Source organism: Sebastes fasciatus, chromosome 7 (genome assembly GCF_043250625.1).
Source record: "Sebastes fasciatus isolate fSebFas1 chromosome 7, fSebFas1.pri, whole genome shotgun sequence".
NCBI classification, from domain to species: domain Eukaryota; kingdom Metazoa; phylum Chordata; class Actinopteri; order Perciformes; family Sebastidae; genus Sebastes; species Sebastes fasciatus.
In genome coordinates this window covers 35,955,246-35,971,252 of record NC_133801.1, presented here as the reverse complement: position 1 = coordinate 35,971,252, position 16,007 = coordinate 35,955,246, and the positions used below count along the sequence as shown (strand labels likewise).

The 16,007-nt window shown below is 40.5% G+C and overlaps 1 protein-coding gene across 1 annotated transcript; it reads right to left on the bottom strand.

The window, feature by feature from the left end:
• Nucleotides 1-11,671: 11,671 nt before the first annotated feature.
• On the bottom strand, nucleotides 11,672-14,238 carry LOC141770684 (uncharacterized). The gene has a single exon (XM_074640514.1). It carries the CDS (start codon nucleotides 14,194-14,196, stop codon nucleotides 13,291-13,293), a length of 906 nt encoding a protein of 301 aa, XP_074496615.1. The 5' UTR covers nucleotides 14,197-14,238; the 3' UTR covers nucleotides 11,672-13,290.
• Nucleotides 14,239-16,007: the final 1,769 nt, after the last annotated feature.

The following is a 16,007-nucleotide window of genomic DNA, read 5'->3' as shown; positions in this document are numbered from 1 at the left end:
TCCATTCATTACCACTCCCCCATAGCTTACTGTCACATCAGTAACCTGATAACAATTAACACATAAAGGCCTCCATTATCATGACAGATTCTACTTTATGGGGCCTAGTCCATTGAAGCTCCACTACTGTGGCATGAGTCGCAAATAAAATTGTCATTCAGAATTAATCAGATTGATTCACACTATATTACATTACGAAAGCAACTTTAAAAGATTAATAATAAACTTACATTTGAATCTACTTAGTTAGCTGACTTTGTTTTGAATTGCTTTATTACGTATACTGTACATTATGGCTACATTATGTCAGCTATGCTGACGACTCTATAAAGCCCCTTTCCCACTCGACAAAAAAAACACTAACACCTGACATTCATTCCTGGGACAAATGACTCTGCAGTAGTTGTGGGTATTTATCAGCTCCAGGTCTGATCTCCCCTTTTCCGGTGCGATGCTATGTGACACGCATTGAAGTGAATATATAATAAATACAATCAACAAGGATTTGGACATTTATTATAATTTTATTAATGTACAAAATATGCAATTAATATGCTCTCCTCAAAGCCACCAGACTCCAGTCAGAAAACAGTAATTTTACCTCGCTGATCATCGAGTCCCACTTCATTTAAACTCGACTGAAACAAAATAAAACTCATCAACCGTCTTGTTAGACTTGCAACTGTTCCAATCATCAGCTCTGGTTTGGTTGAAATTAACCCTTAATTCGTCAAGTTAGATGTGAAAAGAAACAGCAGGTATATGCGCTCCACAAAGCCACCAGACTCCATTGACAGAAACAGTATTTTTACTGCGCGGATCATTGTAAAACACACTTCCTTCAAACTCTTTGTTAGTCTTTCCACTGTTCCAACAATCACCAACTCTAGTTAGAGAGACTGAATAAGTAACAGATACTGTACATATGAAACATAAGTAAACACTGTAACCACTAACCCTGTTTTCAACCTGCTTCTCTGCCATTCATATTGAGATGAACAACATTTCTTTAAACTAAATGAATGTAACGTCTTTTCTTCTCTCAACACAAACCAAATCTGAAGTACTAGTTTAGGTGTCATTTTGGATGTTGATGCAAGTTTTGTAGATTTCAAAACTTGGTAGAAAGTGCTAACATTAAATTGACTCATATGTTATCCTATGCACATATGACTGACTCCTTTTGTGAGAGAGAAAGATAAATATTTTTCCATTAGGTCTATGCTATCTTTCATCCCTATGTTCCAAAAGTCAAACAAATATTGTCCATACACTATAGTCTAACTAACAATGTAACTGTTTTGAATCACTGTTAAAAGTCTGTTATTTTTACAAAAAAGTTTTTCTAGATGACTTTTCTTAAATTTTCTGTTCTGTTAAAGTGGCTCATCGCTGTACTATTGTGAAGAATTTACTGTGAATGGTGAGGCTTCAGAAGACCTTTGAGAGTGTGATTGGCATTGACGTTTTTCTATGATCCTAACATTGAATATTGTAACAGAATATGGCAATATTATTACTTTTTTGGCTTCTGGCTGGAGGTTTTCTAATGGTTTGATAGGGAAGTGGATAAATGCAATGCAATACAAAGTAAGTAACTGATTTTATCTCATGCGCCACACAACATTTTTAGTAATTATGCTGAAATGAGTCTATTCAATGTTAAGATGTCATTTTAAAGACAAACAGCTGTGTCTGGCTAAGCAGGAAAATGTCTGTTGTGCAGCTGTCTGAGGTTTTTCGTGTGCACTTCAGCTCTGCAGTCTTTTGAGGTTTTGTCTGCTCCTTTTATGTGCAAAAGTAGGGCTTGATATGTTTTGGTAGACAACTTTCAGTAGCTGAGATTCTGCTGCTTTGCTTGTTCATGACTGATGTCTTATTTAATACAATATGTACAAAAGAGAGGTTATGATTTATTTACACTTTTATCAATTTGTTCTTTTTTAAACCATTGCTGCTCTGCAGTTCTTCTCTCTGTGCTGAGACAGAATATAAACTTCAGGGACAGAGACAGGATTATGCTCTTTTAACTTGAGAAATGGAATAGATCCAGTGAACCGTCTGCAGAGTGTTAGCCTATATCTGTCTCTTCATTCTATCTTAAAGTGCACTTTGCAGATGACAGATGCCAACCTCGGGGGCCTCATCAGCTAACAGACGAGTCTGTCAGGTCAGCATGCTCCTCGATAACAGTGTGTGTGATTTAACAATGATATTTACAGTAAGCACCTGTTCTCAATTGGATGTCTAATGCTAAACCTTCAGAATGATGCTCCTCCTTTTCAAAATCATTGTTTCTGTCAACACGTGATCCATCTTTAATACCTGTCGCATTAATACATAGGTCACATGTATTTATGTATGATCCTATATTTCCTGATTTACATTTGAAACATTATACCCGATAGTATGCTCCAGATGGAGAGAGTTCATACAATTTGAGAAAGTAATAATTCAATCTCTTGTTTTGATGCATTGACATTTTGACTGACATTCACGTTAAGGGTGCTGTGTTGACTATGAAGTTCAGTTTACTCGTCATAAGTATTATACAGCCTGTGATCACAGTTGAGTTGTATAATGTCTTCTGTATCTCTGGAAGAGCTTTTTCAAGTCTGAAATGACCCCAGTGATGTCATCAGGGTTATATATACTGTATATGTTTGGTTCAAGACTTCAAAATCTATGACAGGGAATTTTTGTTAAAAATTGAGTAGTGCAGCTTGAAAGATATGGTATTATTTCAGTCAGGGAGGGTCTAATACAATATGCCATCAAGTTGCATTGTGGAAAGTGAAGGATTTCTAAAATCCGTTTCTCACAATAAAAAATACCTTTTAATTTTTGGTTATTTATGAATAAAGAAAAACATATTTTCAGATTTTGCTTAGCAGAGACAGAATATTCTAAATATCAGTACTTGTCAATCAAATTATATTTGACACTAAGGAAAGAACAATACAAAGGTACTTAAAGGTGCTCTATATGATATCCAGAGTATTAATATAGCAGCAAACAACTATTGTCTATGTAAAGATATAGAGGAGTAATGTCTACCTGAGCAGATAATGAAGTCTGTCTCCCTCTGTGCGTGTTGTAATCCAAGTTTCTCTGTGCCCCACCGGTTAGCTCACGGCCGCCGCTCCACACTGCGCTCATACGGAAGTTACAGCTGATAATGCCGTCCCGACCGACCACGTCACCACGGAAGCATAGCGCCCTCCCTTTGGTTCCCCATCAGGTTAACACTGTTAAATCTGACAACACTTTTGCTGTTGTTTGCACTGTTAGCGCTGTTCAGCCGTTGCCATGTTGAGAGCCGTGTTGAGGCAATAGATATGCTCTGAATGTTGTATTTAGCCCCTTTAATCTGCATCTATTCAAGTGGGATTCAAGTATTTTTTATAAAAACTAACACTGGTTTGATGATCTAACATGGAAATCAACTGCATGCCTGCAAATATGGCTGGAGTGTCAAAATATCTTGAAAAATCCCAACAACATATGTGTAACTGACAATACTCCGAGTCTGTACGGGACAGCTCCCCATCAGGGGTTCTCCAGAACAGACGGCATGACACCAGAGTGAGGAAACATGACACAGTCACAACAGGGTTGATTGGCGGCAGCTCTTCCCGCCTCAGTAAACACTTGTATCAAAAGTCATTCTTGTGATCAAAACATGGAAACAAACACCAATAGCTCCCTCAAAGCTTTTACCTCAGATGCCATCCCTGTGGTTACATTCATCCCTGCAATCACACCCTACACCTCAACCCAGTCGCAATCTGGTCCAATGCTAAGATTGTGCTTCGTACAAACCAAATATCTTTATTTGTCATGTCTTTGTCTTATTTGTAAACCATTTGTCATATACAGTAACTGAACTGCTGTCTTTGTCTCTCTGCACCAATTACAAATTAACATTCTTCAGGAATAAAGGTGACTGCTTCTGATAAGGCGGCTCTTTCCAGTGCAAATATACTTGTCAGGTGAAGATAAATCCGATCCTGATCAGGGACTCTTTCTGCTCTTAGACTCCCATTCTAATAGATTTCCCTGTGATCTCCACTGATCCACTGCAGAAGAGTGCTGGTATTAAGAAGTTACCCTGCAGGTTACTGTAATGGTGTAGCAAATACAAATGACTCTCCTCCTCAGTCAGTTGGCTCCTCACATTTGCTTCATATAGAATGTGTATATGTAAAGTTAACCATTCAGGTACAAAGACACAGGTTTTTGTAAAACTACTTGTTACAACACAAGTCAATATAGTATAGAGTATATTGAGGAATGTTAACTATGAAGGTTATTGTGCCTCTTTTATAAATCATGTGGAAAAGATGTAATATTAAGTGACAGCGTATGCACAGAGTTTATATTTAGCATCAAAGCTGTGACAATAATAAACTCTCCCACATGGGGAGCAGAGCCTACAGGTGGATGCACAGCAGAGAGTAAAGTGTGTCACGTGTGAGTGTACCAGCACAGCTGAAGTTGTCTGCCTGAAGCCGCTCACAGGCTTCACTCCATTTAACGTAACCTTGAGTCATGTCCAGTTTAAAGAGGCTGGTGGAATAATATCCAGCAGGTTATTTTTGCAGTAAGAGCCAGACACTGCAAAAATGTGGATTTTTGATGAAACCACTCAGAGTTATTATGATTTCATTTGGTCAGCCAAATAGACTTCTCATTTTTGAAGAGTGGTCTGCTAGAGAGAGAAGAGTTAAGCTGTAACTTCCATGATCTGTTCCAGAAGTAAGAAAACCTGGTTCACAATCACACTGACATTTGTAACATTGTAAATTATTACAAATCCAGCCCTGGAGCATCAACATACTCAACAATGTTGTGCAGTTTGTTCAGTTCACCTCTTCAGGACTCAAAAAACTCAAAAAATTAAACAATATGTGCGGGAAACAAACATTCACAACTCACATGTGACCTGAGACGAGGGGTCGTAAGTAGACATCGTCTGTCTGTAAAAGGGAACAGGACTCAAAGGTTGCTGTGAATGCTTCTTGGATGTCAAAGCAGAATGTTCTTGGATGTAAGTCTAACATTTTGATTAAGTTTCAGTGGGTTAGTTAACTGTTTTAGGAAGATATTGCTGTGGCAAAATGACCCCCCATAGTTTAAGATTTTAAAGGATAATACCCTAGACAGAGGTGGTCATTATTTTTAAAAGTAATATTGTTTTATTTTCTCATGAGTCCTAGAACATTGTGGGTTAACGTCACCAGTTCAACTTTATGGGTGGACAGAGAGGGCCTAATAGTGTACACGATTGACCCTTTGCTAAGTCCCGCCCCTCAAATGCAGACTAGCCAATCATAGCGTAGCATCGGCCAGCTCTGACCAGGGTCTGATAGCTGTGCTATATAGACTCTCATGCTATTGCTTCAGATTTTCTTCATTTTCAGGCTAGTTTTGTGGATTTTGAGCTTGTCATGATTAAACGTTGTGCCTAACAGTGATACTCATTACCTGGAAAAGAGATACACGTTTCAAAAATGTTACATTTCTACGTAAAAACCTGTTGAGCTAACATTATCAGAGAACAGCACATCATTAACTAGCGTTAGCACTTCTATGCTACGCTAGCTATAAAGGTCTACTGAATGTATACACATGCTGCTTTTGCTTATTAATGATTGTAACAGTTTTACTGTATATTACAATAAACATGAACTTAGCTTAAAATAAAACCACCTATTGACTTACCTTGCTGTGCAGGAACATTGTTGTTCCTTTATGTTTGTCCTTCACGTGAGCTGTCAAGATGTGGGCTGTCTGACGCTTGCATTGGGATCACCGGTGAGCTTTTCCCCTCGATTTGAATGCCCTCTTCATTCACAATACTCTGCTCTACTCTAACAAATGATATTGTGAATGTAGCTCTCACATGCATATTGTAGTCCTTTATGTCTATTTGTCTCCGATATATCAGAACTATTATTACAGAAATGTGCTGTTATTTCCTTGGAATATCTCTCACTGATATCGCCATATTGACATGCGGGCTGTGAAAGCTTGACAGGCCTAGCAACAGTAACTAAGGGGGAGGGGCTTAGCGAAGGGTCTATTTAGACAGCAGAGGTTATAGCAAAGCTTAGATTACATTAAAAGAGGGTATTGGTGGATAATATCATAGATATGGAAGGAACCAAATCAAAAAAGGAAGCAAGTACCTGTGCTGCCATGCTGGTAAATTTCCATGGGAGTTGTAGTTTTTTGTATGTTAACAAATTAATATTTGTTTAACTTTGTTAAGATTACAAATGTTTCAAATTCTAATAGCAGGTGCTGTAGATGCTCTGTTGAGAGATATGCTGAATAAGAGATTGCATTGTGTTACAGAAGCTGGTGGAGCAGAGGCTAGACAGGAAGTGGTGTCAGGACTTCAACTCTCTACCACTCAGCTAGCTTGTTTCAGAGTGTCTCATACTCTTTGTTTGGACAAACCTAACCAGTGTGACTTTATATGGAGCATTTTGCCACTTTACTTCTTATTAGCTCCGTCTTATACATACAGGTACATACATGAAATTTGACCTCTGCATTTAACCCATCCTGAGGAGCAGTGGGCTGCTGTGAAGCGCCTGGGGAGCAACTTGGAGTTCAGTGTCTTGCTCAAAGACACTTGGACATGCGGACAGTAGGAACCAGGGATTGAACTGCCAATCTGCGGTTAAAGGACGACCACTCTACCCACTGAGCTACAGGCGTCCCACTAACTTAAGCTCAGTATGGTTGTTGGACTGCTGTATTCGAATGTGGAACAGATGTGGTTGAATATAATTAAATAGACAGAAATGAAGATAAATAAGGATGAAAAATACATATTCTGTTTTGCATTTTGTGTCAAATTTAGTTGAATGAGAAAGCATTTTCCTTTTTGGCTCTTGTTCAAACCTTGATAAAATATTAATTACAACAAAACTTTGTTGCTACCTTTATGATGAATCTATATATCTCATTAAAAACTTGCACATATATCACAGCGTAGCAGCATGCTCAATCCATTTTATGGCATTTCGTTAATCCCCCTTCTCGATTACTAATGATCAACACAGTGTCATAACTAAAGCCTCTTTCACACATAGTTCTCGGTAAATTACTAATGTAGCCCGGTGTAAAACAGTCAAGGTGTAAAAAATCAAAGGTTAAAACAGTCAGGGACTAAAACAAGTTTGCCTAATAAAGTTAGGTGGTGTGGTGGCAGTTTCTGTTAAAACAAGACACAAACCAAGGTAACAACTTGTCTTTAAGTGAATTTAATAAAAAGGCATACATTAATAACTAAAGCATCTGCAGATGGACTCACGAGCACAGCCACCTGTTGTGGACTGTGGCAAGTGAGCCCCGAATACAAAGAGTAGTCAGTATTTATACATTTAAAGCATAACACGAGGATAAGTGCAAAGAAGAAAGGAAGAGAAGGATAGAAAGTATATAAATGCGTCAGCACACAGCAGACAACAGAGCATCACAAGACATAACAAGTATTTCAGCAATCTGTTGTTTGTAGTTACAGAGATCTAAAATGTCAGGTCACTGTCTTATGGTGACCTAGTTGAACATGTGAGGCCCTGAGATTATCTAACGGTACAGTGTTAAACTGCAGATATGAAAATTGCCATTACATTCCTCCCTTTGAGCATTCTATGCTCACTTAATTAATTAACATATCTGATTACTACTAGCACTTTGTAATACACAAAATCAAAGTGTGAAGATACTATGTGATTTTGATTTAGGTATATGAGAAAGAAGGAAATAAACTATCTCAGACAATATCATCATAAAATGGTGGCGTCCACCCTGGAGGTGGAAAAAGGTCAGGAATGCCTTTCTCCAGCTGTGGTGTATGTACATATTGTCCAACAGTAGATTTGATCAAAGAGGCAATCATAGCTTTAGCACAAGGAAAAATGCATAATCAATTTAACAAGTCTGATGTACTCTTTAACACATATAAGATAATGAAAAAAAAACTAATATAATATAGGCATAGGAATGAAAATAAAAATAAAAAATAAAAAAGATAAAAAGATGGCCATGTATTTTCTCCAGGTTTGGTCAGTTTGTCAGAGAACTTGTGCAACAGGTCTCTGTCGTCCCCCATTCTCCTGTATTAGTATTAATGTCATGTACCCACCCCGGTCGTCAAAAGTCTGTGTCAATGGTCTGGTGCAGTCTGTTAGGTCCAATGTTGGAGGAGATTTAGAGCTAGCTTCAAATCAACAAAAGCTTTTTTCTGCTTCAGGTGTCCAGATAATCTTATATTATTGTGTAAGGACAAAATTTGTCAGTTTCCATTCTGTGTCTGAGAGGAGTTCAACAGATCTGACTGCGTTTACCGCAGAAGAGAATCAGAGACCCTGTGAAAATCAACTTTGGGGTCCGCTGTTTACTACCAACCTGTAGCATCATTACACCTTTTAGTCTAAGGTCCCAATTCTTGCCACCTTTCATCCTTCGATTTGACCAATGAGACGTTGGGATCAGAGTGTGGTATCTGAAATAGAGACTGAAAAAGTGTGTCAGGCAGAGTCACAGAAGCAGCCAGTCAAGCTTGAGTTTGTCCTTATCAAGGCTCTCTCTGTACCATTTGTTTTCAAACTCACTGCCTACTCCAAAAAGAGATAAGCGAGGTGCATTGCAAGTCATGTTTTCTCATAATATGTGTGTGTGGCTGTGGAGAGAGCTGTAGCTTGGTTTATGAGAGTTTAACAGAGTTAAGTGCAGTGTTTGGGATTTTCCATTGGTAGGCATATAACAGGTCCTCTTTACTATATTTGAAATATTTGTATATATATATATTTGTTGTTTGCTAATTCTGGTTACAACTATGCCCTGTGGTGTAGATATCAAAACTATCCCCAGTAAAACAATAAAATCTCTCCCCATCAGGTTAATCGGACAGTATTTTGATAACAGAAAAGAGTGTTTGAAATCCCCCTCAATGTTATCCCAGCATGGTAGTGGAAATGTGTATCTTTTTACCACAGATGATGTCTTCTTTGGCATCTGTTTATACTTAGCATATAGTTCAATAGCTTTCTCTTTACCAGTTTCCTGTACAGATTCAAGATATTCAATTGCTTGTGAAATCATGAGTTGTGTGTCTGTGTTCTTACGTGTCTGATGTGCAGATAGGTCACTGTTTCCCGTCTCCGTGTCAAAGCTAGATCAAATCAAATCAAATCAAATCAAATCAATTTATTTTTGTATAGCGTCAAATCACAACAGAAGTTATCTCAAGACGCTTTATATGTAGAGCAGGTCTATGACCGTACACCATAGTTTTGAGACCCAACAGGATCCACCAAGCGCACTGTGGCCAGGAAAAACTCCCCGATTACTGGGAAGAAACCTGGAGCAGAACCGGGCGCAGGGCGGGCGGCCATCTGCCGAGACCGGCTGGGGGGATAGATAGATAGAGTGAGAGAGAGAGAGAGAGAGATAGAGAGAGAGAGATATAGAAGCAGCCACAATAGCAGTCTAGCAGCTGTAATAACTAATACAAGTAGGACTGATAACACAAAACCAATAGTGGTGGATGGAAAGAGTGATAATACAACTATCGGAAAGCCAGCACTGTCCAGCATCTCTCCTCAGTACGTCCATGTGTATTGGTGTGGGACGTCCCTGCGATCGATGCCCGTGCATTGGTTCCTGCAGCATCAGCATGCTTGCTAGGAGCTCTTGATGTCTTTGGCAGTGATTGAGAAGTGTTATTCTCCAGGCTGCCACATTGTCATTAGGTGTTGGAAATCCCTCGTTAGCATTGGTAGTCCCTCGTACAGACGTAGTTAATTAGGGATGGTAGCAGTTGGTGTCAAACAGGCACCGACGCGGCAGCAGATGCAGCCACAATACCGGAGACCACCAAGATCCAGGTGAAACCCTGCTCCAAGTGTACCCATGCTCCAGGTATAACCTCGCTCCCTGGTGTGATCCCGCTCCAGGTATGACCTCACTCCAGGTGTGACCCCGCTCCACGGTTAGCTGCGAGACAAGGAGGCACAAGGACTCCCGGGAAGGAATGAAGTTAGTAACAACATGGACATGGGACATGAGTATATACAGAAGGAGAGGGGAGCTCAGTGTGTCATAGGAAGTTCCTTATGACAGTGTGTCATAGGAAGTCCCCCGGCAGTCTATGCCTATAGCAGCTTAAGTATAAGCGTTATCAAAGAGGAAAGTCTTTAGCCTACTCTTAAATGTAGAGACGGTGTCTGCCTCCCGGACTGAAACTGGGAGCTGGTTCCAGAGAAGAGGAGCTTGATAGCTGAAGGCTCTGGCTCCCATTCTACGTTTGGAGACTCTAGGAACCTCAAGTAACCCTGCATTCTGTGAGCGCAGTGCTCTAGTGGGGTAGTAGGGTACTATGAGCTCTTTAAGATATGATGGGGCCTGACCGTTTAGCGCTTTGTAGGTGAGGAGGACGATTTTAAAATCTATTCTGGATTTTACAGGCAGCCAGTGTAGAGAAGCTAATACAGGCGTAATATGATCTCTTTTTCTAGTTCTAGTCAGTACACGGGCTGCAGCATTCTGGATCAACTGGAGAGTCTTAAGAGACTTATTGGAGCAGCCTGATAATAAGGAATTGCAGTAATCGAGTCTAGAGGTAACAAATGCATGGACTAATTTTTCTGCATCATTTTGACACAGGATGTGCCTGATCTTCGCAATGTTACGTAGATGAAAGAAGGCAGTCCGTGAGGTTTGTTTTATGTGAGAGTTAAAGGACATATCCTGGTCGAAGACAACTCCCAGATTCCTTACGGTGGTGCTGGAGGCCAGGGCAATGCCATCTAAAGTAACTATATCATTAGATAATTTGTTTCGGAGGTGCTCAGGGCCTAGTACAATAACTTCAGTTTTGTCTGAGTTTAACATCAGGAAATTGCAGGTCATCCAGGTTTTTATGTCCTTAAGGCATGCTTGAAGTTTAGTTAACTGGTTTGTTTCGTCTGGCTTGATTGATAGATATAATTGAGTATCATCTGCATAACAATGAAAGTTTATGGAGTGTTTTCTAATAACATTGCCTAAGGGAAGCATATATAAGGTAAATAGAATTGGTCCAAGTACAGAACCCTGTGGAACTCCGTGACTAACTTTGGCGTACATGGAGGACTCATCGTTGATATGTACAAACTGAGATCGATCTGATAAATAGGACTTAAACCAACTTAGTGCAGTTCCTTTAATGCCAATTAAATGTTCCAGTCTTTTTAATAGGATGTCATGGTCAATGGTGTCGAAAGCAGCACTGAGATCTAGCAAGACAAGTACAGAGACAAGTCCTTTGTCCGATGCCATTAGAAGGTCATTTGTAATTTTCACTAGTGCTGTCTCTGTGCTATGGTGCACTCTAAATCCTGACTGATAATCTTCGAATAAATGATTGTTCTGTAGAAAGTCACACAGCTGACTGGCAACTACTTTCTCGAGTATTTTGGAGGTAAAGGGAAGGTTAGATATAGGTCTATAGTTGGCTAGGACCTCTGGATCAAGAGTGGGTTTTTTAAGAAGAGGTTTAATTACAGCTACTTTAAAGGACTGTGGTACATAGCCTGTTAGTAGAGACACATTGATCATATCCAGTAAAGAGGTGCTAACTAGAGGTAAAACTTCTTTAAGCAGTTTAGTTGGGATGGGGTCTAGGAGACAGGTAGATGATTTAGATGAGGAGATCAGTGAGGTTAATTTGTGGAGATCGATAGGAGAAAAGCAGTCTAAATATATATCAGGTTGTACAGCTGTTTCTAAGGTTCCTAAGTTTGAGGATAAATTGGTACCAGTTGACGGTAGGAGGTGATTAATTTTGTCTCTAATAGTTATGATTTTATCATTAAAGAAACTCATGAAGTCACTACTACTGAGGGTTGTAGGAATACATGGCTCAATAGAGCTGTGACTTTCTGTCAGCCTGGCTACAGTGCTGAATAGAAACCTAGGGTTGTTCTTATTTTTCTCTATTAATGATGAGTAATGGGCTGCTCTGGCATCACAGAGAGCCTTCCTATATGTTTTAAGACTATCTTGCCAGACTAAATGAGATTCTTCCTGTTTGGTGGAACGCCATATCCTTTCCAGTTTCCTCGATGCTTGCTTTAATTTGCGTGTTTGAGGGTTATACCATGGAGCTGACTTCCTTTGTTTTACTAACTTCTTTTTTAGAGGGGCAACAGAATCAAGTGTGATTCGCAGTGAGTCTGTAGCACTATCTACAAGATGATCAATTTGGGTAGGGCTAAAATTGACATACGAGTCCTCTGTTATATTGAGACATGGTATTGAATTTAATGCTGATGGAATCGCTTCCTTAAATTTAGCTACAACACTATCGGATAGACATCTAGTGTACACACTTTTATCTGATGGTGTATAGTCTAGTAATAAGAATTCAAAAGTGATTAAATAATGGTCTGATAAAAGAGAGTTCTGTGGAAAAACAATTAAATGTTCAATTTCAACGCCATATGACATAACAAGGTCGAGGGTGTGGTTAAAGCGGTGAGTGGGTTTATGCACGTTCTGCGAGAAACCAATTGAATCTAATAAAGAGATAAACGCAGTACTGAGGCTATCATTATCAACGTCCACATGAATATTAAAATCACCTACTATAATGACTTTATCTGTTTTCAGGACTAAGCTTGATAGAAACTCTGAGAATTCAGATAGAAATTCAGAATATGGGCCTGGAGCGCGGTACACTATAACAAATAAAATTGGCTGTAGTGCTTTCCAGGTTGGGTGTGAAAGACTAAGAACAAGGCTTTCAAATGAGTTATAATTTAGTTTAGTTTTAGGGTTTATTAATAGGCTTGAGTCGAAGATGGCTGCAACTCCACCTCCTCGGCCGGTGTCTCGAGGAATGTGAGTATTAATATGACTCGGGGGAGTGGATTCGTTTAGGCTGACATATTCTTCCTGACACAGCCAGGTTTCAGTAAGACAAAATAAATCAATGTGATTATCTGATATTAAATCATTTACTAGTAGAGCTTTAGATGACAGAGATCTGATATTTAAGAGTCCACATTTAATTCTCCTGTTTTGTTGCTTTATTGCAGTGCTAGTGTTAGATTTTATTAGATTATTATGTTTAGCTCCTCTTCTGTTTACTTTTGATTTAATTAATTTAGGTGGGGCAGACACAGTCTCAGTTAGGTTTGGGGTTAAGCTATGGGTGGGTAACTGCTCTAATGGAAGCGCAGAGAAGTGTGTAAGACTACAGCTCTGAGTCCTGGAATGACCCCTGGTTTGTCATGGATTTGTTCCACCAACAATCTTGGTCAGATTTCTGGATAAGAGAGCCGCACCATCCAAAGTAGGATGAATGCCGTCTCTCCTAATCAGACCAGGAATTCCCCAGAAAGGGTTCCAATTGTCAATGAAGCCCACATCGTTTGCTGGACACCACCACGACAGCCAGCTGTGGAATGACTTCATGCGGCTATACATGTCGTCACTGGTCAAGTTGGGGAGGGGACCAGAGAAAACTACGGAGTCCGACATTGTTTTTGCATATGCACACACCGATTGGACATTAACTTTAGTGACCTCCGATCGACGTAACCGGGTGTCATTACCGCCGACGTGAATAACAATCTTACTGTATTTACGTTTATCCTTAGCCAGCAGTTTCAAAACGGATTCAATGTCGCCCGCTCTGGCCCCCGGGATGCAATTAACTATGGCAGCTGACTTCGCTAACTTCACGTTCCGCAAAATGGAGCTGCCGATAACCAGAGTTGGTTTCTCAGCGGGTGTGTTGCTGAGAGGGGAATATCTGTTAGAAACGTGAAGTGGTTGGTGGTTAACCGTGGGCTTCAGGGTACGACTATGCGTCCTTCGGACAGTCACCCAGCCTCCCGGCTGCTCGGGGGTTGCCGGGGGACGGCTAGCAGAAGCTAAGCTTGGCCGGTCTGCACCGGCTAGGGGCTGGCTAACTACAGAAGAAGCTGAAGCTAAAGTGCAGAACCGGGCTTCTAACTCGCTAACCCTCGCCTCCAATGCAGCGAATGCACTACACCTAATACATGTACCATTAGCTCTAAAGGAGGCAGAGGAATAACTAAACATAAGACACACAGAGCAGGGGAGAGCAGGAGAAGGAGAGAGAACAGGAGAAGGAGAGAGAACAGGAGAGCAGGGGAGAGGAGAAGCCATCGCTAACGGCTAAGCTACTGCTAAGCTACTGTTATGCTACGGTACGATAGCCCAGCTAGCGTTAGCCGAGCTGAAAATGTGTGGTTAAGTCTCTAAAGAGGAGTGAGGTGTGAGTGCTTAAGCAGAACTAGTGTAGATATAAATGTAGCGGGTAATTATCCGCTGTAATGAAGAGTATATAACTATATTGCCCTGGATGTGCTAGAGCAGCTACAGAACACAGCAGCACACAGAAAGACAGGCAACCGGAAATGAGGCAATACGCTTACCGTAAGCACGTCAGCACGTCAGAGATGAATCCTTCACTGTCCTCGACCCCTCCGCTAGTCAATCAGCCTGTGTGTCCTGGTTCTCAGGGCAATTCCTTGCCCAGTGTCCTGTCTTTCCACATCTGAAGCAGGCGTCAGATCTCCACCTGCCTCCACCACTTCTGCCATGCCGTGATTCTCGACAGTCTCAAGGTTTCCGCATTCCCAAGTGATGCAATTGCGTTTTATCATCTCACTGATCTCTGGTCTCATTGATGAAGCGGTCCCGAAGATGAGCTTCCAAGGGACCGACCTCATTGTTTCCCCTCATGGCAGCTGGTCGTAGGAGGCCACTGTGTGTTGTGAACCTCTGTGAGTCTGATAAGGTACGCAGACACAGTCTCATAGTCTCTCTGCTTGCACAGTGAGATTTTGCCAATGTCCATTCTCAAATAGTGGTGGCAGTTTTTACACCGTTGCAAAGTCCAGTTATGGTGTGCGAGGGGCAGTGTATGGTGGAGGCTTGGTTGCTGAGCTTCTTGGGCCCTCTTCCTCCATCATGGCTCCTTCTACTGGTGGAGGTAGAGGTGGAGATGGATAGCTGGGCAGCACTGCCTGGGCAGGCTGTTGTCGTTGCGGGGTCGAGTCCAGATCAGGATCTAGTTTGAGACACTGAGACATGGATTTTAGTGGTGCTGTTCCTGATTTTTTTGTTTTCTCTCCCTGATGGTTGCTTCTTCTACTTTGTTTTTTAAAGCTAGGAGCTGTCTTATGCTAAAACTGCCAGTGCTTAGAAATCCACACTCATTAACCCACACGTCAAGCTGGTCAAATACCTTTTACTGTTTACTGTATTTGGTGGTCGTATCTTTGATGTTAGGCGACATTAATTGAGGTGGATTATCACAATCCTTTGAGTTTACTATGATTTGCACCTATTTTTAAAAATAGTTTTCAAGATCTCTTCAATATCAATGTACTTTTTAGTTAGGGGTCGTGGACTAAGGAAGGGAAAGAATTTTTTATCAAGATTTTTGCTTAGAGATTTCTACAGGTGGTTGTACCTTTATATACTTCAACTCCTACAGGTGGTTATGCTTTAACTCCAGTAAGGTCTTACTTCTAGTTACTCTTTCCCCCCCTCTTTTTTCTTTTTCTTCTAGTGGGTGATCAGTCCACTGGATCAAAAGAAAAAAGATAGCAATATTATTATTATTATTATTATTATTATTATAATTTTTTTACACTATGTGATTACAGTGTATTTTATTCACTGAGTTCCCAGAACTCTTTCTACAATATTATTATTATTATTACACTATGTGTGATTACAGTGTATTTATTTACTGAGTTCCCAGAACTCCTCCGAGTTCCCAGAACTCCTTGTGTATTTACACTTATACAAGAAAAAACAGTGTATTGATGTTATCCCTCTGAGTTCCCAGAACTCCTTGGTACCGTAATAGTGCTAGCCCTGGATTCTACAGTGGTTTCCAAAACCTGCCCTGTTGACACGTCTGTCACAACCACCCTCGAGGTGGGAGAATCACTTTCTCTTCATTC

Excerpts from the sequence above, each read along its gene's own strand:
- LOC141770684 (XM_074640514.1), bottom strand. The coding sequence starts at position 14,196 with ATGGCTTCTCCTCTCCCCTGCTCTCCTGTTCTCTCTCCTTCTCCTGTT.